The sequence below is a fragment of the Diceros bicornis genome, chromosome 24, assembly GCF_020826845.1.
Source record: "Diceros bicornis minor isolate mBicDic1 chromosome 24, mDicBic1.mat.cur, whole genome shotgun sequence".
NCBI classification, from domain to species: domain Eukaryota; kingdom Metazoa; phylum Chordata; class Mammalia; order Perissodactyla; family Rhinocerotidae; genus Diceros; species Diceros bicornis.
In genome coordinates, this window is record NC_080763.1 from 39,775,534 (window position 1) to 39,799,667 (window position 24,134).

Consider the following 24,134-nt stretch of genomic DNA (forward strand, 5'->3'; position numbering starts at 1 on the left):
AATTTTTGTGTTGACTTTGGGTCCTGGAGGATTCAGTCTCACGGGTCCATCAACATCTTCAAGTAGTAAGTTGACCTTGAAATAGGCTTTGTGTCACTGGTCGTGATTCACCTGTCTGCCTCTCCCACTGGACTGAAAGGGCCTTGGGCGTTGGGGGGGGGCTTAATCATCTCTGCCCGCCCCCCCCCATGATGCCCAGTCCTAGGTTGGGGACTCAGGAGGCCCCCGTGGGACCCGCCATTGCCTTCCTTCCCCCGAGGTGCTCAGCGCCTGGAGCGGCTCCTCCCACGAGGAGCTAGATCTGACTGGGGCAACTCCTTGAGTGGAGGGACAGACGCTGTCCTGGTGGATTTCCGTCATCTTCGGGGTTGGAGGAGCTGCTGGGGGATGCGGGAAGCCTCTCTCTCTGTCTTTGCTCTTCCAGAAACGCCACCATCTCCAATCAGAGTGTTAATCAGTAACAGTCCCACCCGGGAGCACACTTTGGAATAGCAAATATTTACTGCAGGCTTTCAGCTGCAAACCCTAACCTCTGTCTCTGCTCTGAATGAAGGACTTTCCCAGGCACCAGGGGGCCGCTCACTGGTAAGAGCCAGCGGGTTAAAGGAGACCTTCAAAGTGTCTAACAGCGAGGGATGGGGAGAGATGTTCTCTTCATCTGTGGGTGGGTTCCAATGTGCAGGGTGGGTGTCTGGGCTGCGCTGGGCCCTCACTCCTGGGTGCGAGGGGACAGGGGTGGGGTGAGAGGCGGGTTATAGACACAGGGGGCTTCCTCTGCAGGGAAGAGGCTCTTAAGGCTTGAGATTTCATGCCCACCACACTCACTGTGCAAGCCACACTCAAGTCCCTGGCTTTCTTTCCAGGGACCGCCCTGCCCAAATGAGCCCGCTGTCCCTCCTAGAGCTGGGGCGTGGGGTCTGCTCCAGGTACCTCCAGGGCTGAGAAATGGCAGGCGAGTGGTTGATATCTTATCGCTCGGGTTCCATTTAGGATGATGCACCCTTGGTGGCACCTAGTGTTTGAGGGGGTGCCCCCTGCCTATATCCTGTTCCATCAGTGGATGAACAGAGACCTCAGGGGACACAGGACCGTCCAGTAGGCAGCGTGCAGTGGCGCCCGCGTATTCCTGGGCTGCACACTGCACTGAAGGAGGAGCCTCAGGTGAGACTCAGCAATCGGAAGGGGTGACATCTATGGTGGGCCGGGATCATTTCCTGATGACTCTCACAGAGAGAGGCGACTCTGAATTCGGGAGTAGCCTGTGTAGGATTAAATTATTAATTTACAAAGTAGTGCTAAATACTGTAAGGTAGTGAAGGCATGAAGCTGGGCTCGTTGGTACACTGCAGGACGAGCTCACCCAGCATTTACAGCACTGAGTGACCGAGTGCACCCGGGCTTGCCATTCCGAATCGGACAGGATCCCTGAACACTGACGTTTAGGAAACTGAGGAAGGTAGTGCTGCTCGGGCTGTGGGGGAGTGAGGCCCTGAATTCTAAGGTGCTGTTTAGCATAAGCAAGGAGCAATGCACTGAGTCCCAGGACTGGGTGTGGTTTCCTACGAGGCACAGACGAGGACCCAGCCCCCGCATCAGGGAGCAGAGGCCTGGAACTTCACCCTGTCACCTTTTGCTCCAGGTGGCCTGGTTCAGAATGAGGGTCTCTGCCGATGGGAACTGCACCCTCTCCCTTCCCCACTGTACCGGGTGGGGCCAGGAGAGAGTGAGGGTGCATGTTGGTGACCTGCCCAGCCGCTTCTGGGACACAGGTCGGGAGCTGGCCGCTGAACACCAGGAACTGAGTGTGCAGACAGCCCCGGGCACAGCCCAGCCCACAGGTCTTCATTCAGCCGGAAAACGTGCGGGCGCTGAGGAGCAGGCTGTGCCGGGGACGCGAGGGAGCCGGGAGAAGTGGCGGGGCGGGCGCAGCTAGTGGTGAGGAGCATGGGGTTTGGAGACCCACTGCCGGCGCTGGAAGGCTGGCTCCACTGGCATGTGTGACCTGGGGCGGCGGGAGCGAGGACGCACTTCACAGGTGCCTGTGAGGAGCAGATGAGACGGTCCAGGTGCAGCCGAGCCCAGGCGTCGGGCAGGATGAACCGGCTGGTCGTCTGCATCTATGGAGGCAGCTCCAGGTCTAGTGAAGGAAGGGGCCTGCAACGGGCCCCGGGGCGGGGTGGGTGCTGCAGGAGAGGGGCAGGGGGGACTTCCATCAGCACAGCAGGCCGTCTCAGCGCTGTCCCTTTTCCTTGCTCTGATGGCCACCCAGACCCCCCAAATCCCCAGCCAAACACGCGCCCAGACCCAGGCCCCACAGCCCGGCGTGGACGGGCTGCTGTCCGGCCCGATGATCAAGAGCGATGAATGAAGCAGATCAACGAAAGGTCTGTGAGGACCTCCCGACTCCAGCCCTGCTCTGACCCGCCCGCAGTCAGGGCCGGCCCAGGACACACGCTCTTTAATCCCCTCCCCTTCTGGGAGTCAGTGGAACGAGTGGAGAAGTTGGGGAGACCAGGAGCCGCCCGAGGGTCTGGCGGGGTGGGAACCGGGGGAGGTGTGGCTCTGTGGATTAATGCGCCTCCTCCTCGGGGAACAAAGGCCTCCGCTCCTCGCTCCGGGTCTCCCTGAGGCAGGGCTCGGCTGCGTGAGTCCGGAGACAGCCCCCGGCCCCCCAGGAAGGAAGCGGGGTCACTGGCAGAATTGTACCAGGACACAGCGGGGAGGCATCGCATCAGGCACTAAACACCACCTCTGCCCTCTTTCCTCCCGAGGAGTCTCGCCGCTGAAGGGAAGCGCCCCGTGGCCTCCGCGGCTGCCCACATGAAGGCCGTGCTGAGCCTCCTGCTCCCCTGCCTCCTGGCCCCGCTGTGGCTGGTGTCCGGCTCGGCCCCTCGGCCCCCGTCGCCACAGGCCCAGACAGGGCTGGAGACTCCGCAGACCCCCACTACCCAGAACCAGACCAGCGAGGGCATGCGGGCTCCGGAGGAGGAGGAGGAGGACTTGCTGGTGGTGGAGGTGGGGAAGGAGGAGGAGGAGGAGGAGGAGGAGGAGCCCTGGCTGATGGCCAGCAGGCAGCAGCTCTCTGAGACCACCTCCAACTTCGGGTTCAGCCTGCTGCGCAAGATCTCCATGAGGCATGACAGCAACGTGGTCTTCTCCCCGCTCGGCCCGTCCTCGACTGTGGCAGCCTTGATGCTGGCGGCCAGAGGGCAGACCAAAGCGCAGCTGGAGAGTGGGCTCCACCTGCAGGTCCCGGACCAGACCAGCACCCTGCGCGTGCCTGCCCTCTTGAAGCAGCTCAGAGAGAGCCTCTCCCGCAACCAGGAGCTGGGCCTCGCCCAGGGGAGCTTTGCCTTCATCCACAAGGATTTTGATGTCAAAGAGACCTTCCTCAATTTTTCCAAGAGGTATTTCGGTACAGAGTGTGTGACTATGAATTTCCGCAATGCCTCACAGGCCACAGGGCTCATGAATGATTACATTAACAAGGAGACTCAGGGGAAGATCCCCAAACTCTTCAATGAGATTCATCCTGACACCAAATTAATTCTTGTGGATTACATCTCGCTCAAAGGTACCTCGATAACGTTCTGCTTTCCCAAAGCCACGGCCTCTGCGTCTGTCTCTTCCATTCCTCTGTTTGGCCCGTGTATGCTTAATGCCAGATGCTTTTCTGTGAGCATGTTTTCAGGTTCCACAAACAGACTGAAACATGTAGGATGTTCCAGGCACAGTGCTAGACGAAGTTTTCATTCAGCACTGGTGACCCCATGTGCTGGTAGTCATTACAGTATTCCAAGCACCTCCACCCAGCTCCCCTCTGACATTCTGACACAGCGAATCTTCTGGGTCATTTTAAAAAAAAAAAGGCCTACCTTCTGGGAGATTTAGGGGTACATCTTTGCTCCTTCACTCTCTACTTTTGTGACCTGGGGCAAGTGACAGTGTCTTGTCCTCAGATTCTTAATATAGAAAATGGGGATACTCCCTCCTACCGTACATATGAAAGTGAGGCTTAGGGAGGTTAGCTTGATCAAGGTCATATGATAAAGGGCAGAGGCCAGACTCAAAGGAGGAGCTCCTGACACCCTCATCCCAGGTTCTTTCCATCTGCCTGGCTAATGGAGCACTGGACTTGTGTGGCCACCACTGTAACAGAAAGGTGACACTAGGCCACTTGCAAAGTCCAGGAGGAGGACGTGCTTCCAGTCAGTCAGGCCACACACCCAGGGCAGACGTCTGTGTAGAGTCCTGCGCCCACACGCTGGTGGCCTCCTGTGGATCATGTGGTATTTGTCAGCAAGGGACCCATCCCTTCCCTCAGAACCACCCTACGCAGCGAGACCGTCCTTACTTCTGCCACAGTGGACTGTTTGCACACGGGGGAGCCCTAGACAGAGTGGCGGTCAAACGGGAGGGAGAGGCCCAAAGTCTTCTCTTGGCTGGAGCTAACCGCCAGGGAGCGAGTGCAGAAGGCCCTGGGTCCTTAGAGCATGGGCTGGAATCAGCGCATCTGTTCGGGTCCAGAACAACGAGGGAGCCAGGGATCCTTAGGAGACTCCTCTTTGCTTTTGTGTGTGATTCCAACAGGGCCTGCAGGTGGATGGGGTTTTACCAGCTGGGAGAGAGGCCTGGCAAAGGCTGATCTTTGGGGGATTAATTTTGCTTGCCCGAGCCGTGGTCAAAACCAACGCGATAGAGGAATGCCTTTCCTAGTGGGGCAGGAAGGGGGATGGAACCCTGGCGCTCGATTATTTTAGCAGGAACGATGCTTTCGAGGAGGGCGGTTTCCACAACGAGTTCTTTTCTCACCCATTCAGGGACGTGGCTGACCCCTTTTGACCCTCTCCTTACTGAGAGGGACACTTTCCACCTGGACAAGTACAAGGCGGTGAAGGTGCCCATGATGTACAAGGTGGGCATGTTTGCCTCCACCTTTGATAAGAATTTTCATTGCCACGTCCTCAAACTGCCCTACCGAGGGAACGCCACCATGCTGGTGGTCCTCATGGAGAAAATAGGTGACCACCTCACTCTGGAAGACTATCTGACTGCAGACCTGGTGGACACGTGGCTCAGAAACATGAAAACCAGGTACGGCTCTTCCCCTCGCCCGACCCAAGCTCAGCCTTCCCGTCCTAATGAGCACTTATGCCCGTCTAATTGCGTGGTTCTAATGCCCGTCTCCCTCATGAGCTGTGGGCTCCCCGAGGGCGGGGGCTGCATCTGTCCTGTGTCCCACTCTTTCCCAGCGTCTATCACAGCGCCTGGCTCGTTCTTTCACTCAGCCAGCATTTAATAATGTTCTCCCACGTGCCAGGCACTGTGATAATACACAGTGCTTACATCGTGTACGCTTATATCACGGGGCTTACATTCTCGAGAAGGGAGACAAACAAGTCACAGGGCAGGGAAGGGACAGACAGTGCCAGCAGGGCACAGGTGGATGCCAGGGAAGGCCTCACTGAGAAGGTAGCGGTAAGCAAACACCAGAAGAAGGAGGATGACTGTGTGGCTGTCTTGGGGGGAGAGGAGAGTTACAGGCACGAGTGTGAAGGTTCTGGGATGGGAGTGTGCTTGCTGAGCTGGAGGAACAGCAAGGAGGTCGGTGAGGCTGCAGCGGTTGGAGATGAGGTCACAGAGGAACCAGCAGCCCAGGCATCTAGGACCATATGTCTCAGGCCCCGGAAAAGACTTGGGCTTTTCCTGAGGGAGGTGAGAAGGCACTGGAGCCAGGCAGAGGAGCACACAGTCTGACCTGTGTTTTAAAGGGCCGCACAAGCCCCTGAGCTTGGAAAAGACGCTAGGGGGACGAGGGAGGAAGCAAGGAGACCAGTCAGGTTGTCACTGTGACCATCCAGACCAGCGTGCTGCTGCTCGGGCAGTGTGGTGGAGTGGAGGTGATGAAGAGCAGTTGCCCTGGATCTATTAGGAAGCTAGAGGGAGCAGGCTTTGCTAGTGGACTGGATGTGGGGGAGAGAGAGAAAGAGGGGAGGCAAAGATGATTGCAAAGTTTTTGGCCTTAACAACTTGCCATTTACCAAAATGGGGAGACTGTGGGAGGAACAAGTCTGGTGGCAACTTCAAAAGTTCAGTCTGAAACATTTGGCTCAGAAATACCTATTAGGGGGCCTGCTGGTGGCACAAGCGGTTAAGTGCACGTGCTCTGCTGCAGTGGCCCGAGGTTCGCCGGTTCGGATCCCGGGCGCGCACCAATGCACCTCTTGGCAAGCCATGCTGTGGCGGTGTCCCATATAAAGTGGAGGAAGATGGGCACAGATGTTAGCCCAGGGCCAGTCTTCCTCAGCCAAAAAAAAAAAAAAAAAAAACAGAAAAAAATAATACCTCTTGGACATCCGGGGGAGATGTCAGGAAGGTAGCTGGATCTGGAGGTGAAGTTCACGCTGTAGACATAAATTTAGGAGTCATCAGCATATAGACAGCCAGCCCTGGTGGTCTAGTGGTTAACATTTGGGGCTGTCGCCACTATGGCCTGGGTTCGTTTCCCGGTCAAGAACCACACCACCGGTCTGTCGGTTGTCATAGTGTGGCAGCTGCGTGTTGCTGTGATGCTGAAAGCTGTGCCACTGGTATTTCAAATACCAGCAGGGTCCCCAGTGGAGGACAGGTTTAAGCGGAGCTTCCAGACTAAGACAGACTAGGAAGAAGGACCTGGCCACCCACTTCTGAAAAAATTGGCCATGAACATCCTGTGAATAGCAGGGAGCACTGTCTGATACAGCGCCGGAAGGTGAGAGGATGGCACAAAAAGACCGGGCAGGGTCCCGCTCTGCTGTCCACAGGCTCATGAGGAGTCAGAATCCACTCGATGGCACTAATAACATAGAAATGGAATGGAGAAGCATGAGACTGGACGACATGACCCGGGGAGGGGGCTGTGCATAGAGACAAGAGTCAGAAGCCCAGAGCAGGCACTTAAATGTCTGTTGAATAAATTAATCCACCTCCTGGGGTACAAGGAAGTGAGCAACAATAAGAATTCACAGCTCTGCCTTCTGAATCCTGTCACTGGAGAAGTTGGCGCAGAGACAGTCCAGCAGAGGGGCCCCAGTGTTAGTTTTCTCTTCATTATTCTTCAATTTTTCTTCAGATCCTTAGCGCCTAGCAAAGGACCTCAAACATGATACGCCCTCAACAAATGTTTGACTGGGTCAATAAATTTATAAATCAATCTTCAAGACATGTCCTCAGTTATATTCCAGTCTGACAGCCTGGCCCAACTCCGTGCATGAGAGAGAATGAAGGGTGATGAAGTCAGCAAAAGGAAATTAATATGCATGAAGCCCCTTCTATACACCAGACGTTGCTCTGGGTACTCATGTATTTTTTCATTTAATCCTCTGAACAACCCTGTGAAATTGGTATTGATTGGCATTTTTGGCTACACTTCACCGATTAAGAAATTGGGACTTCTTAAAGACGAATTTAGTATCAATTAGCAGTTTTCATCCTTTTTATTTTTAAGCCACAGAACTCATCTCTCCAAACAGTATTTTCAAAAGAGAGCTCCAATATATATAAAATCAATAACATCAGAGTTTCTCTGGCTAAAGAGAGGTGGGGGCTGAAAATTGCCTTCACTTGCATCGCCCTGTCCATCCCCAGACTCCTAAGTGTCTCCTGGAACCTGGGGGTCTGCAGAATGCAGGGACTGAAAACAGCCATCATCCAGGAGTCTGGAGGATGCTGGACGCAGCTATTTGTTTGGTTTGGTTGTTTTTAAAACGTAGGGAAATGGATGCAAAGCACGGCATTCTTTGCTAAAGAAAGTGTGAGTCATTGGCTGGGAAACAAAACTGGTTCACTGAGACTGAAGTAATACATATTTGATAAGCCAGAACTATTTGCTCCGAGCTAGACCATTCCAGAAGAATGGAATGAGCTATACATACCTCCATTGAGGGAGATGCAGTAATGGAAATAATCTTTGGGGAAGGAAAAAAAGAAAGTGTGATCTTTTGACTGTTCAGAATCTATGGCTTTTATCTGCATTTCACCATTCTATGTACTTGTACCACAGAAAAATGGAAGTTTTCTTTCCAAAGTTCAAGTTAGATCAGAAATATGAGATGCAGGAACTGCTCAAGCAGATGGAAATCAGAAGAGTCTTCTCACCCTGGGCTGACCTGAGTGAGCTCTCAGTTACTAGGAGGAATCTCCAAGTGTCCAAGGTGAGTCAAGGTCTTCCATCAGGGCCCAAAGCCTAGGTATGAAATGGGACCCAAACCAACACACAGTTTTGCAAACCATTTAACGTTGATAAAATACCAAGTTATAGTAGAAAATTAGGTTTAAAATCCAAAAGTCGTGAAGTAGCACCTAGCTTGAATGTTTTAAGAATGCTGAGCTACTTTTATTAAAACATTTGTTCAACTAATTTAATTTCTCTTATGTAGAGCTCTCCCTCTTCTCTCCCAAGGCTCTCCTGACATGGAATTGGTTCACAGATTCTTTTAAAATTTCATGAAATTACACCACTTTCAAGATGAAAGAAACCCCTAGGTCATCTGGCCCAACTTTCCACCCCTTGTGGAAATCTCCTTTATAATATCCCTACAAAATAGCACTCTAGTGTTTTTCTTTTTTTAATGCCTCCAGTGACAGAGAACTCAACACTTCTTTGAAAAGCAGCCCAACCCACAAATGGCTAAAATTGTTTTGTTTTATATACACACCTACACACACACACCTGTAACTCCTCCCCGACTGACTCAGACTCTCGGCCCTAGTGCTGCCTCTAGAGCTACTAAGAGCGAGGTCAGTCCCCTTTCACGTGGAATCCCTTCAGCTAATCCGTTTCTCAACAGAAGTGCTCCTGGTTTTGGGGAGAAGCAACCATATGTTGTTCAGAGCCGTTCTGTGCGCTGCGGGGAGCTGCTTAGCCTTCCTGCCTGTGTGCTAACACGAGCAGCAACCCCCAGTCCTTCTGACAGCCGAGGAAACGTTCCAACATTTCCAAATGGTAGCTTACAGCTCACTACGTTGCTTCTTTGCTGTGGAGTCTGGTGAATATTTTCCCATACAATTGCATTTTCCAATTCCAAGAGCGATAAAGACAGCATCCACTTAAGAGGGACCCAGTAAGGCGACCTTGGCCTGCAGTCAGGCCTCCCGTCTCAGGGAAGGTGCGACAAACACGACAATCCTGCAGACCAGCACCTGAGAGAATTTCTGCTGCGCACACGTTAACAAATGAAGAAATGTGCTGCTGTTTCACAGTTTAAATTATGAACCATTGAATATCCTCTGTCTGTTTAATAGGGGAAGTAAATTTTCACTCCAGGAAATCAGAGAGTTGCCAGGAGTGAAGACACTGATGTTTTCATTTTCCCCTCTTATAATAATTATAGAGGTACATCACTCACACCACACGAGGTCCTGGACAAAAGGGTCTCCCCAACAGGACCAGTGGCCTGAAACAGGCAACCCGAGTTCAGGAAGACTTCAGGGACCCCAGCTTACCCGGGGACTGCCTCAGGGCAGTAACAGGTGCTGGGAAGCTGCTACAGAAGACTATCCATGCCCCTGCCCCGCCTGCCTGCCGGGAGGAAGGTCCGAGTATTCAGGGCTTCCAGGCAGCCTGAAAACCTGGGAGAAGCACCAGCTCAGCTGAAGAATCAGGCGCACCAAGTCCGCGCTCAACACGTGCTCGTTGATTTGATGCATGTGTGCGTGAATTGGCCAGCCGGAGTCCCTGGGTCCACGGCGAGAATGTGTTTCACATCTGGGTGCCCGGTCTCCTGGTATTGTTTTCGACTTCTAGGGCAGTCCCTGGTGCAACCTCGGGCCCCTCCTGACCAGTAGTCAGCCCAGATGAGCCCGGTACCACTAAATCCCAGGACCAGAGCAAAAAATGTCAAGGGGCCCAATTCTCTCCTCCCCACCGCCACACCAATGGTCTCCCACACTGTTTCCTTTTCTAGGTTTTACAAAGAGCAATAATTGAGGTCAATGAAAAAGGCACTGAGGCCGCGGCAGGAACCCTGTCAGAAATTACTGCTTACTCCTTGCCTCCCATCATCAAAGTTGACCGGCCATTTCATTTCATGATCTATGAAGAAACCTCGAGAATGCTTCTATTTCTGGGCAGGGTGGTGAATCCCACTCTCCTGTGATTTACAACCTGCATAAGCACTTAGTGCTACAGCAGACGAGAACCTGAGATATTCGAACCCACATGGGATTTGGCACTGGGTGGCAGGAGAAGAGAGTGTCCCCCTTGTCCTCTGCTAGCTTGAGGTATTCTTAGATAAATCTGAGTATTAAATTCAAACTTATTTTAAGGAGATGTTTCTACACTCTGTCTGGTATTTTAAGCCTGTTTCTAAGAGTCTATCTTACTGACTGAAGACCAGCTTGGTAGACTATCTTTACCTTTCTCTGTTACTCATGTTTCTGGACTTAAAAACCCGTAGATGAGAACACTATTTCCAGATGAAGCCTTTGGGAGGAAGACATGTACACATTCTCCACGAGTCACGTGCTTCACTCTCTTTTCTTCCCTCTGGTGCAAAATAAGTGTTTTATTTTAATCTATTATAGAATCACTTCTTGCTGGCTAACATTAGAAGAAAATAGCTACAGTCAGTTCTGATCACAGCATCTGCCTCAATGCAGCCCCATCTACTCCGTGGTGCGTCAGATCATTTGGCAGAGGCATTGCCTGAGCCACAGATCATCTAGTTCAATACCTTCATTGTGCAAAGGGAAAAAACGGGGAACCAGATAGGGGCACATTATGACTTTCATGGGCCTAGGCACTTTTGCCTTAGTAGGCTCCTGCCTCCATTAAAAAAAAAAAATACGTATATTAAAAACTATATTTTATGGGGCCAGCCCGGTGCCCCAGTGGTTAAGTTTGGTGAGCTCCACTTTGGCGGCCCAGGTTCGGTTCCCAGATGCAGACCTATACCACTTGTCACCAGCCATGCTGTGGTGGTGACCCACATACAAAATAGAGGAAGACTGGCACAGATATTAGCTCAGGGCAAATCTTCCTCAAGCAAAAAGAGGAAGATTGGTGACAGATGTTAGCTCAGGGCGAATCTTCCTCAGCAAAAACAAAAAAACTATATTTTATGACTGCAGTGGTATAATGATGAATATATTCTGGATTATATTTGTCTTTATACCAATGCAGTCAAAGTATGTAACTTGCTTACTGCAAGAAGTAAAACATCTTAGTGGGCCCCTGACAGTGCTGTGGGCCTTAGGCACTGTGCATACTACACTAATGGATGAATCACACAGTACATCTCAGAGGAGGAAAACACTCGCCCAAGTTACCCAGTGTGACAAGGCCAGAGTCAGAGACCCGCCTCCCCTGACTCCAGTCCCCAAGCCCATTTCACTCTTCCTTCCTCCTATCTAAGACAGTGACTTGTTAGTATTCGATTAGTCAGGTTTGTTTGTGGGAAAATAGTAGAAAGAAACATAAAAAAAAATAAATAAATAAAATAAAAATAAGAGGGTTCAAATTACGCACTTTTAAGAGATGAAATCTAGCAAGTCTATGAGAACAACTATCTTCTGAAATAAATATGGCCCAACCCAGTTATTAAAAGGTTCATTATTACTGAAGGATTCATATAACATGCAGATCAAACTCTCCCCTCCTTTCTTTACATGCATTGCAAACAATAACAGCATAACAATTTTATCTAATACACTAAGCTTTAAGGCATAAAATGGCCCTATTCTCTACTCAAAAATTTTTTTTTAATATTTCCCCACATACGCTTGAAGAAGCTCCTAAGACGCTAGGTTTCAGATCTTCCAAGTATATAAGCACGATGAAAAAATTCAAGGTTTCAACTGAGGAGGAAAAATCTCAACAGCGTAACAAAGCTTCACTGTATTTAAGTGTCAAGTTTTAGAAACTGTGCTGACACAGACACACAGAGACACACACACACTACAACACCTGAGAATAGAGTACTGAATTAATCCAACTCATTTCATCTTCACTGTAAAACTCCTCCTCAAGCTGAAGGGCCTGTTCCACTTCACTTCAAATTATTTCACATATGCCCACTAACTGCAAGGCAGAATGGACCCATCCTTCCAGAGTAAGGTGCCTGGGCTCAGGAAGTTAAATAATGGAAATGATTCTTAAATGTGTGTGAGGTTATGGAAGAAAAACTCCAAATGCTCTTCTCTGTTAAGTAAAATCCTTTTTAGCCCTCTCTCCACTTCTGCCAGTAAAACTGAGTTCTACAAGCCTGGTTCTTTTGCTTATAATGCTAACTAGTAAAATTGTAGCACCTATCCTTGAAAAGTTTCCAGAAGTAACAAAAAGATGAAGGAGATGTCCTTATTTCCCTGCAGCTTCAGATGGAGAGAGATCTTTCTTTAAGGAATCTATTTGATAAGCTGATAAACTGAGAACTTTTACGAGAGTATCAACCTTGTCTCTTGTGTAAATCGAGATATGTGTGGATATTCATCACTGTCACTCATTTGTTTTTTTAATCTGTTTTTACATATCTGTCCTTGGAAGTATAATTTTAACAAATATATTAACAATTTTAGAAATTATCATGTTCTGTGAAAAAAAAAACTTGTACAAGTAATTTTGATTAACTGTTTTAATAGTGAGTAGAAATAAGACTACAGCTGACTTCTGTATATTCCTGAAGTTTATAAGCAGTGGCAACTTTTCTCCATCAATTGCTTTCCTCTTCCCCTGCATGCGTGATGAAAAATAAAAGCTACTAACTCTGCTAAATTTATTATTGAACAAATAAACTGAAATTCTCCATTTTGTTTAAAGCAGCAGAGTCACTGCTGACTATGATCAAAGTGCTGGGAAAACTGATGCCATTTGATGTCCCATTATACACCACAAATACTCTCGTAGACCATCATGTGTTCACTTCCATGCTAGCAATGCTAGTGGAAGACGTCACTAAAATAGTTCAGTGAAATCCACAAAGAATGTACTCAATTTATTTAGCCAGTATTGTCAAGTTTCTCATACCTGCCCAACTTTCAACTACTGACAAAATGAGTTGTTTGTTGACCAATTCCATTTACCTGATTGTCCTTAAATGAAAGATATTAAGAATCACTAAAAATAGCCAAAAAGAGGCCATATGGAAGGAAAAGGGGAAACCAATGGCATGGAAAAGTCTCAAACTGAGTAGCTGTCCCCTGAGTACTTTACATTGACGTCGGTGTGCTTCTCTTATCCATTACTTAAAAATGAACTGTCTTACTCTTTTTAATTATAGAATAAAAACTGCAGGAAAGTACTTAAAACTTTTTTCACAAACACAGGTATCTCATTAACCTATGTTTTATTTTGAGTAAATTCATTATTCATTATTTCACATTATAAAAAGTAACCACACACGCATATGCATTCACAAATTAGATCATCTTTATCATACATCAATATATTTTAAAAAACATTTTCTAATATCAATATAGTTATATGCTGATTGTATTTTGAAATAGAGAAGCTGACAATAGCTTCATACAGTATATCTCAAGAACTGACATTTTAAAATTAAGAACCGTATATGCTCCACAGGCAAATTTTGATGGAAATATTAGCATTAGTACAAATAAATGCTGTTGATATAGCTTAAGCATGATAGCTTGGAATAACAGCTGATTCAAACTAGATTCATCATTTTAAATTAAGTAAGGACAAATACAATCTAAAATGTAAACAAAGTATTTATAAAACAAATTCTTCTAGGAAATAAAGGAAATCATCAATCTATTATTTTGAAGGTAGTTGTAGCTAAAAGTTATCAGAAATCTTTGTAGAATTTTCATTGCCAGATTTAAATTTCGGAATGTCCAGGTAGAACATATTGTCACCACAACTGTAAGACTGATAAAATGGTGGATGGCTGTTTGTACCCTTCTGGGTGTGACTTTTCAATTGGGTTTGGAGATTCGTGAGAAAATGCAATGTCTGTTTTACTCCCTAGTCCCCCTCCAAGTGATTATCTAGCTAAAGCAATTTCAGTTGATTTGGACTTTCATATAATTTTTAAATGCTAAAACTCCAGAACAATTAAATAGATGGTTTCCTGCACAAATAAATGCAGACTTGTCTCTTTTGCAGTAGTTAAAGCACATACCTACAGTTGTTGTTCGTTATACTTCACTATAACATTGGAATTCTGTAATCACATTATTATTCAAGAAATATATATTATACCTCCTAGGGAAGCTAATTTCAAATATGGAAAGTTTAACAACATCGGCTGCCATCAAGTCTCTCTTTTCTATTCATTTAAAAAAACAAAAGCCCTGGCCATTGCTTCAGCCTTGTCCACCAATCACACTATCTCCAGTTGTCTTTGTTTTGCCTCCTTCATCAAGTAAATGATTTAAGGATTGGATTTTCTGGATTTTCTTTGTCCGAGGGTGAGGAGAGAAAAAGAAAGAGAGAGAAAAAAAGAAAAGAAAACATGAAAAATTTTATCCATATAATGCTTACAAAGTAAATAAGAAATAGAATCTACTTTGAATAAACCTAATATATGAGAATTCTGACTAGGTCAAAAAATGAATTACGCATTAAAGATCACTTGGAATTACCTTTAATTACCAAATCCTACGTGCATCTAACATAGCATTCAATTCAATTCATACAACTTTTCCTACATGTTTTTGTATAACCATAATGGAAATTAACACAGGCCTAAATATATCAATTGTTTGGCCTTAAAAGACATAAGATATGATGCATTCCCGTACTTCCTGAATACCAGGTGTATCATCTCTATGACACTGAAAAGTTGGAGAATGTATTGCATAGAATTTTTTTCAGAACGAAAAACTGAGATAATTAATACTTTATGAAATCCCTTCATATAGGCTTATTTTAAGTAAAAGGAGATATTTTCATTGGGATATGGCATGGCGCTGAATTGTGGATAATACTTCATAGAAACAAGACCAACGTAGACATTGGTCACCTATTCCAGTTATGCGGTACTGTGCAATCATAATAGTCCAAGTTAGAACCACACCATAGAGAAATAGAATTATGGACTTGAATATCTAGTCACATGTTAAAGAAAAAGCTGTGTTTGGGCCGGCCCTGTGGCTTGGTGGTTAAGTGCGCGCGCTGCAATGCTGGCGGCCCGGGTTCGGATCCCGGGTGCACATCGAGGCACCGCTTCTCCGTCCATCCTGGGGCCGAGTCCCACATGCAGCAACTAGAAGGATGTGCAGCTATGACATACAACTATCTACTGGGGCTTTGGGGGGAAAAAATAAAATAAATAAAATCTTAAAAAAAAAAAAAAAAGAAACAGCTGTGATACCAATATTCTTCCTCCTTCAGAATATTCAGAAAAGAAACAAACTTGATGTGATATGTTAGCAGAGTGTTTCTAGTTTCATTTTTTTAACAATCAATTATATATATATATAACTGATTATATAATATATATTATATATATTGAGTAAGAGAAAATGCAGTCTGTAAAAAGGAAAAACATGCTCAACAATGAAAGGATAAAGATAGTAATCCGAAATAAAAGAGAGCCGCTATAAATATATGAGGTTTCAATGGTCTTAAAAAAATGCCTATGGCATTTAGAAAAGTAAGTTGAGAAGAGAATGAATTACATTCTGATGTTATCAAATATGTTCTTCAATAGAAGAATCCCAGGGCAATCTTTTGAGAGGAAGAGGGTCTAGGGTGACAGAGAGGAAGGATCTCAGGATGCTAGAAGGGAAAGGCATCTTAGAGGATGAACCAGGAGTCAACCTCGTCATTTTACAGATGGGCACAATGAGGCCCAGAGTTCTGAACTGAACTGTACACGGCCACTTAGCTGCTCCTAGCCCCAGGGCACAAGGCTCCAGCTCCAGGCTCTCTATAGACCATACCCTGCCCTGCCTCTGTTCTCATCACTTTTAAATGGAGCTTCCATAGTATAATCATCAGAGCAATAATTGTAGGGGCAAAGAGCATTCTCTGTAGACAAAAGTACGCTCTGTGTTAATGCTAATCTGTAATATCAATATCACCTTTTCTACCTACTGTTACTTTTTTCTATTATACTGAAGTCCTAACTCTTTCCATGAGCTCCATTCAATAAATTTCTCTGTTTTGAATGAATTTGGAATACATCTATATTTGTACATACCAGTGGCCAATTAAAATTTAGAATAAATTACAATATAGTTCAGTTCCTAAAACGGGCTCCAGTGTGGAGTTTCTGCAGAAAGATTTTTTTCTAAAAAAGATTTTATTAGAAAAGCTTCATGAATTAAGTGAAATATGTTTAAAAGAAAATCTGAATCCTGTTTAAATTCTCCTCTGATCAGAAGGTTCAGGTGTCCTGTATGAAAGAGTAAACCTGTAGCTGTAGTTTGGGCGTCCTGGCTGAACCACTTCTGCCCTGACATGATCTCTCCTCACGGTGATCTTCATGCTACCACCCTCTTAGGTGTTTAAACTAAAAGAAACAAAGGCTTCAGCAGTTCACACAAGATACAAATAGCACATAAAAAGGAACCCCAGGAGGAAAGGAGAATAGAGGCCCTTTATAAGCTCAACTTTAAGAACAAGTATAGTCTATAGAAATCTCCAGCTTACTGGACCCACACCTCTGGATTACATGCTGCAAAGTAACAGTTCTTAAGTGGCATCAGTTGTACCCATCCTTTTGAGCACTGGGCGATTACATACTGTGTACTTAAGCTAGTTAGGTACTAGCAATTATATCCAGTGTCTTCTCAGAGATAAACTCCCTGAATGCAAATATTTCATAGAAAAATAAACAGATCTCAGATATTAGTGGGAGCCATTTAGTTTCTTGTTGATTTCCTAAGGTTACAATGTCTTTGCCACATATAAATCATCTCATATAAAGTATCTAACATTACACAGGCATATGTGATAATAATCCATTTTATTTTATAACATTTCCTCATAATAGACATTTTCTGTTCTTTTGAAAGTATTTACATGGGAAGTAAAGTGCGTGGAGAAAAGAGCAGGATGGCACACTTAGCAGTACGTCACTGGGTTACTTACAAGGTAGCCTTCCGTGGTTGTGCGTCTTTACTTCCACTGCTCTTTGGATCAGCGGAGTTACCTGTCCCACGGGAGGTGCTCGGCAGGGGAATGTTAGGAGAAAAGGAAGTTGGAGCATTGTTGGCATTACGAGTCCGGAATGAATCATCTGAAAGTCACACAAGCAGAGTCAGACGTACTGAAGATACCAAGAAAGACGTTAATCTAAGAGAAGAAAGGGTCAATGATAGCTGACTTTTTTTCTTTTTAAATCAATTTTATTAAGGTATAATTTATATACAATAAGCTGCACAAATTTAGGGTTTTGACATATGTATCCACACACGAAGCCATCATCACAATCAAGAGTGAAGACACCATCACTACCAAATGCCTCCTCCTGCCCCCTTGCAGTCCCCTCCTCCACCCTCCAGGAACCACTGACCTGCCTCCTGTCACTATTGATTAGTTTGCATTTTCTAGAATTTTATATAAATGGAATCATACAGTATATATTCTTTTTAGTCGGCTTCTTTCATTCAGCATGATTACATTGAGATTCATCCATGTTGTTGTATACATCAATACTTCATTCCTTTTTATTGCTGACTAGTATTCCATCGTATGGATATGCCAAAATTTCTTCATCCATTCTCCTGTTGATAGACATTTGGATTTTTTCCAGTTTTCGACTATTACAAATAAAGCTGCTATGAACAATCGTGTGCAAGTCTGTACGTGGATATATGTTTCCATTCCTCTTCAGTAAAAGCCTAGGAGTGGAATTGCTGGACCACATAGTAACTTCATGAGAACCTGCTAAATTATTGCCCAAAGTGGTTAGCTTTTAAAATTTTAGACGTTCTAGTGGGTGTGAAGTGGTATCTCCTTGTGTTTTTTCTCCTTGTTGCTTTTAATTTGCATTTCTCTAATGATTACTGATGTGAAGCATCTTTTGATGTACTTATTTGTGTATCTTCTTTTGTGAAGTATATTTTCAAATCTTTATCCCATTTTAAAACTAGTTGTATAATTAGTTTTAATGGCCAGCCCTGGTGGTCTAGTGGTTAACACTCTCACCACCACAGCCTGGGTTCGTTTCTTGATCAGAGAACCACACTATCCGTTTGTTAGTTGTCATACTGTGGTGGCTGTGTGTTGCTGTGATGACCCACGGTAGACAGGGTGACCCATGGTGGACAGGTTTCACTGGAGCTTCAAGACTAAGACAGACTAGGAAGAAGGACCTGGCTACCCACTTCTGAAAAAATTTGCCATGAAAATCCTGTGAATAGCAGTGGAGCACTGTCTGATACAGTGCTGGAAGGTGAGAGGATTGCGCAAAAAGACTGGGCAGGGTTCCGCTCTGCTGTTCACAGGGTCACTAGGAGTTGGAATCGACTCGATGGCACTAACAACAAAACTAGTTTAAAGATTTCTTTGTATATTCTAGATACAAGTCTTTGTCAAGTATGTATAATACAAATATTTTCTCCCAATCTGCATCCCGCCTTTTATTTTTTTAATGCTCTATATCAAAGTGCAAAAGTTTTAAATTTTGATAAAGTCTAATATGTTAATTTCTTCTTTAGGGTTTGGAGAAATCTTTGTCTATTCCAAAATCAAAGACTTTCTTCTCTATTTTCTTCAGAAATGTCATAGTTTTAGCTTTTATGCTTAAGTTTATAATACATTTTGAGTTAATTTTGTGTATAGTATGAGATAAGAATTGAGGTTCAGCTTTTCAGGTATTTTTAATATGGATATCCAATTGTTCTAGCACTATTTTTTAAAAATGCTGTCTCATCACCATTGTTTTATCTTGGAGCCTTTGTTGAATATCAACTGACTATACATGTCAGTATAAGCCACACGCTCTTGATTACTGGAGCCTGATAGGAAGTATTGAAATCAGGTAGTTTAAGTTCTCTAAATTTGTTTTTCTTTTTCAAAATGGTTTTGGCTATACTCAGTTCTGTACATTTCAACATAGATTTTAGAAACAGCTTATAAATTTCTACAAAAAGACTGCTAGAATTTTGACCAGGATTGCATTAAATCTCTGGATAAATTTAAAAAGAATTGACATCATAACAAAATTAAGTTCTCCAATCCATAAACATGGTATATCTCCTCATTTATCTAGGTCTTCTTTAACTTCATTCAGCAATGTTTTGAATTTTTTTGTGTACATACAGCACATATTTTGTTAAATTTACCCATGAGCACTTAATGTTTTTAAAGTTATTGTAAATGTTATTTTTTAAAATAGACTTTATTTTTTAAAATACTTTAGGTTTATAGAAAAATTGAGAAGATAGTACAAAGAATCTCCATCTACCCCCTCACCCAGTTTCCCCTATTATTAACACTTACATTAGTGCACTATATTTGTTATAATCAATGAGCCAATAGTGATACATTATTATTAACTAAAATCCATAGTATTCACATTTTCCTAGTTTTTACCTAAATGTCTGTCTCTGTCTCAGGATCCCATCTAGCATACCACATTACATTTACCTGTCAGGTCTCCGTACGCTCTCCCTGTCTGTGATAGTTCCTTAGCCTTTCCTTGTTTCTCATGACCTTAACAGTTTTGAGGGGTACTGGTCAAATATTTTGTAGGATGCCCCTCTATTAGAATTTATTGGATGCTTTTCTACAATTAGACTAGGGTTATGGGTTTGAGGGAGGAAGACAGAGGTAAAGTGAGATTTTCATCACATCATATTGAGGGTACACGTTATGACATTTTTATCACATTTTATGTATTTTATTTTATTGCTTCATGACAGATCACTAGAAATGGGATTTTTTAAGTCCAAGAGTATTTTTAAAAAGTAAGATTCCTGATGAACTTTACCCAACTGCCTTCTAAAAAGTTCCATGGATTTTCACACCCACTAACAATGGATACGCTGCAGTTCGTTTCCCTGAATCCTTCCTAGCACTCTCTTTCTATTTCCTCCAGTCTGCTGAGCCCACATAGCCTTGGATGGAATGCTGTAGCTGACGACAGGCCTAGGTCACCAAACAGAAATGATGGCTTCACGTTAAGTGAAAAGTACTCAGTTCGACCTTCTAAGCTATGACTGCTCTTTCCTTTCCGTTTCACTTAGCACCACTCTCCTACACTCACCGCACGCTCAGCCAAACCGGCCTGCTGGTGCTCCCTGAAGACACCGCCACCCACTCCTGTTTATGACACATACTCTGCACGGGGTGCTATTCCACACTCGTCCCTGCCTCTCAAAATCCTAGCACACCTGAAGGTTCATCTCAATGACACAATCGTCTTGACGCCTGTCTTAAGTCCCACAAGTAAATAAAATCTCTTCTCCATGTGAACACCTAATCCATTGTTAGGAGACATTTTGCTCCCATTTTCTCTTCATAGATCAGATGTGTAATTGTATAGTGACATTTTCCTCAGTCTACTTCATTAAGTAATAAATAATAATAACCTAGGAGATATTTCATTCAACCTATATTCTCTGTCCCCCAAATAGAGACGGGGATAGAGTATTTTCCAAATATTTTAGTAAAAGATTTACTCTTATAAAATACATGCTTTTTTTTAAGACTTTAGATGTTAAATTTTAGGATCTGTACATCATAAACACTCTCTTGATTCCTAAGGTGACAGGAGGTAGCAAAGTAAAAACTAAAGAAATTAATGCACATAATTAAAACTTTTAAAAACCAGTTCTGAATCAATATTCTTAATGATTTGGGCAAAGAAATTTCTTGGCAAGAATTGTTACAAGTTCATGAATAAATATGCTCATTTATAGCTGGGTGAAATCATCTCCAAGAGGCCACATGGGACCCATCCAAGTTTGAAGAACCCCTCACGGACATCTATAATCATTTGTACCATTAGCTCCAAATTGAGCTAATTCAAACTGACTTTCCATACACATTTACAATTTTTAAAGGCACTCTATATTGTAAATAAAATTCTCAAACCCTGAAATGTTCCCTAAAGAATTCACCATTTGGTTGAAATAAAAGTAATCAACAGTTTTACTATTTATAGCCCTCACTTCAAGAAATGTTGATAACTTCAGTTCAACAACTGTTATCAAATTCTTTCAGGTTTCTTCTGATAGTCAGTCTACCTTGGAGAACTGCTCTATATACTCTATATGAATGTCAGTGGTTTAATATTAGAAAGATTTTCTCTTCTGGCAAATGAAAACTCACTGTTTATAGAATAGCCAATGAGTTCATATATATTCTTCATGAGAATAGTAAGAAAACAATAAGAGGTGAGAGGAAGAAAGAAGACTCAAAATGTAATCTAAAAAGGAAATGTAACTAAACTTTTAAAAATTTCAGAACTTTGAGTAGATTTGCTATTATTTACACTAAAAAATTACCATAGATCAATATTACAATTTTCAACTAATATTTCCAAGGCAAAAAGTTAAAAATATCCTTACAGCCACTAGCAATTTTTAGTAGTATATTTTCTCTTATTCATAGTATAATTCTATGTTGTATTACGTAAGCCAGAGGTCAGGAAACTACAGCCTGTGGGCCAAATCTTGCCTGCTGCCTGGTTTTGTAAATAAAGTTTTATTGGAACACAACCACACCTACTCGTTACATATGGTCTATGGCTGCTTTTACTCAACAACAGAGCTGAGTAATTGTGACAGAAACCAATTTGCCCAACAAAGTCTAAAATATTTACTATCTGGCCCTTTGAGAAAAAGTTTGTTGACCCCTGGTATAAACTTTCAAATCTATAATATTGTAAATTTTAGCTTCATATGATCCATGGTGATCCCTACTGTTTTTAACTTCCTTAAAAATTACTGCAAGAACTTGCAGTCCGTGCCTTAGCAGGTCCTCAGACACGGTAAGACCTATCCTGTCACCATCCTTTTTCTCTTCTAAAAGTAGGGAACTCTGCATCTTGATACAGTGAAAACAAAATAGTATAGTCAAGTATCTTCTCAATTGCTAGGAAAAAGTTTAATTTTTTAGGTATTTGATAAAGATATAAATTTAGGAAAAACATTGTATCTAGAAATAAAGAAATAGGTCATTTAAAGAAAATCATATTTTATCAAACTTAGCAAATTTTTGAAGAGCTCAGATTTTTACTTACCAGTTAGTGATATCATAGAAGTCTTTGCTGAGACAGGAGGAGTATATGTTGCTGCAGAACTTTTACTAGAAAAGAACATGATTTAGCTTAAAATACAAGAACATGCTTCTCTCAATCCCAGTCATCCAGCACTTGGTCTTTTCTAATATTGTTTTAGTCCTTTCCTCTACCTCTTATGAAACATGCTTGCGACTTTTTTTTTTTTTTTTTTTTTGTGAGGAGGTCAGCCCTGAGCTAACATCCGCCAATCCTCCTCTTTTTTTGCTGAGGAAGACGGCCCTGGGCTAACATCGGTGCCCATCTTCCTCCACTTTATATGGGACGCCGCCACAGCATGGCTTACCAAGCAGTACTTCGGTGCGCGCCCGGGATCCGAACCAGCGAACCCCGGGCCGCCGCAGCGGAGCGCGCGCACTTAACTGCTTGCGCCACCGGGCCGGCCCCATGCTTGCGACTTTTATTTCTCATTTATTTTTTACATTCCACGCTTCACAACAATTACTCCGTCTTGTAAAAAAAAAAAAAAGTATTTCCTTGAACTTTTGCTACATCAGAATAACAGTTTTTAGCAACCTAAGTGCCCATCAAGGGACGAATGGATAAAGAAGATGTGGTATATATACACAGTGGAATACTACTCAGCCATAAGAAACGATGAAATCCAGCCATTTGTGACAACATGGATGGACATTGAGGGTATTATGCAAAGTGAAATAAGTCAGAGGGAGAAGGTCAAATACCGTATGATTTCCTTCATTAAGTAGTAGATAATAACAACAATAAACAAACACATAGAGACAGAGATTGGATTGGTGGTTACCAAAGGGGAAGCGGGGAGGGAGGGGGGCGAAAGGGATAATTCGGTACATGTGTGTGGTGATGGGTTGTAATTAGTATTTGAGTGGTGAACATGATGTAATCTATGCAGAAATAGAAGTATAATGATGTACACCTGAAATTTTTACAATGTTATAAACCAATGTTACTGCAATAAACAAAAAATTAAAAAAAAAAAAGAATAAGTTTTTCTTTTGATGCTCAGCCACGACAGGTAATAAGGATAAAGTTTTCCTGGAAATAACTTATCTTTAGTTCTAATCTCTTTTGTCCATCTTGAGGTCACCCTATTAGCTAGGAACTCCAAATAGATCTATAGATAATGTCCAAAAATATAGCTGAAAATCTAGAATAAGCTATCTTTAATGAGAGAAAAACACTTTTTTCCATAACGTTATTTTTCTTGATACTTTTTCCTGGCATGAGAATATTCACCCTAAGCTAACGTCTGTTGCCGATCTTCCTCTTTTTCCCTTCTGTCTCCCTGCAAAGCCCCGGTACACAGCTGTGTATAGTTGTCAGTTCTTCTGGTTCTTCGCTGCGAGCCACCGCCACAGCAGAGCTGTTGACAGACGAGTGGTGTGGTTCCTCATCTGGGAACCGAACCATCAAGGCTGGCTTGATAAATACTTTTAAAGACATTTAAGTTTCCTTAAAATTACTTTGTTTGTCAATTGATATGCAGTTGTTACACACTATATGTGTGCAATATATGTAAAAAATCATGGTCATTTACTTTATGCTGACTCTCTCCTAATCTTAACTGTTTATAATTCTGCCTGTGGGACCGAAGGGGAAACTAGACATTCCTCTATTTTCAGGAGAATTCTGTTGTGATCACTTTACCATAGAACCATGCCAGTGGCTTGTTTCTAGACACAAACAATATTAACAGCAAATGGATGTCCACATCCATTTAGCAAAGGGGGTATTGCATACCCATTTAGAAGTTGAGTGGCAGATGTGACATAGCACCACCTTCCTCATACAACGACACACGGATTCCATGATGTTATTATATAGTGTCATGGCAGTAGTCTTCCTAGAATGCCAGGATACCTATTCTTACGGAAACTGGTAGACTACTATTTTTTTAACAGAACAATCTTCACAAAAGAAAACTTACAAATTATTGATCCATTAAAAACTCAAAATAAATTC

The 24,134-nt window shown here is 43.6% G+C and overlaps 2 protein-coding genes across 10 annotated transcripts in view; one reads left to right on the plus strand and one right to left on the minus strand.

Moving 5' to 3' along the window:
- The first annotated feature begins 538 nt into the window (after positions 1 to 538).
- Positions 539 to 10,646, plus strand: SERPINA10 (serpin family A member 10). 3 transcript variants are annotated; one of them, XM_058567618.1, is made up of 7 exons: positions 539 to 585; positions 991 to 1,161; positions 2,270 to 2,384; positions 2,772 to 3,574; positions 4,821 to 5,094; positions 8,042 to 8,192; positions 9,945 to 10,646. In XM_058567618.1, exons 3-7 carry the CDS (start codon positions 2,365 to 2,367, stop codon positions 10,134 to 10,136), a joined length of 1,440 nt encoding a protein of 479 aa, XP_058423601.1. In that variant the 5' UTR covers positions 539 to 585; positions 991 to 1,161; positions 2,270 to 2,364; the 3' UTR covers positions 10,137 to 10,646. The 3 variants fall into 3 exon arrangements, with proteins under 3 accessions (XP_058423601.1, XP_058423602.1, XP_058423603.1); XM_058567619.1 differs by lacking the exon at positions 2,270 to 2,384; XM_058567620.1 differs by lacking the exon at positions 2,270 to 2,384 and having other exon boundaries at positions 2,775 to 3,574.
- Positions 10,647 to 12,570: 1,924 nt separating this feature from the next.
- Positions 12,571 to 24,134, minus strand: part of PPP4R4 (protein phosphatase 4 regulatory subunit 4) — a 101,155-nt gene continuing 89,591 nt past the window's right edge. For 3 of the 7 annotated variants that reach the window (XM_058567613.1, XM_058567615.1, XM_058567616.1), the window contains exons 22-24: positions 22,137 to 22,201; positions 17,036 to 17,183; positions 12,571 to 14,394 (exon numbers count right to left, since the gene is read on the minus strand). In XM_058567613.1, coding sequence (XP_058423596.1) covers positions 14,370 to 14,394; positions 17,036 to 17,183; positions 22,137 to 22,201 — 238 coding nt within the window. In that variant the 3' untranslated portion in view covers positions 12,571 to 14,369. The remainder of the gene's footprint in view (positions 14,395 to 17,035; positions 17,184 to 22,136; positions 22,202 to 24,134) is intronic. The other 4 variants (XM_058567614.1, XM_058567617.1, XM_058567610.1 and 1 more) reach the window with 3 other exon arrangements.

What these genes read in the sequence shown, in the direction of transcription:
- SERPINA10 (XM_058567618.1), top strand. Translation starts at nt 2,365, where the DNA reads ATGAAGCAGATCAACGAAAG. An exon ending in ATGAAGCAGATCAACGAAAG is followed by an intron (nt 2,385 to 2,771) that starts GTCTGTGAGGAC and finishes TTTCCTCCCGAG; the next exon opens with GAGTCTCGCCGCTGAAGGGA. An exon ending in CTCAGAAACATGAAAACCAG is followed by an intron (nt 5,095 to 8,041) that starts GTACGGCTCTTC and finishes CTTGTACCACAG; the next exon opens with AAAAATGGAAGTTTTCTTTC.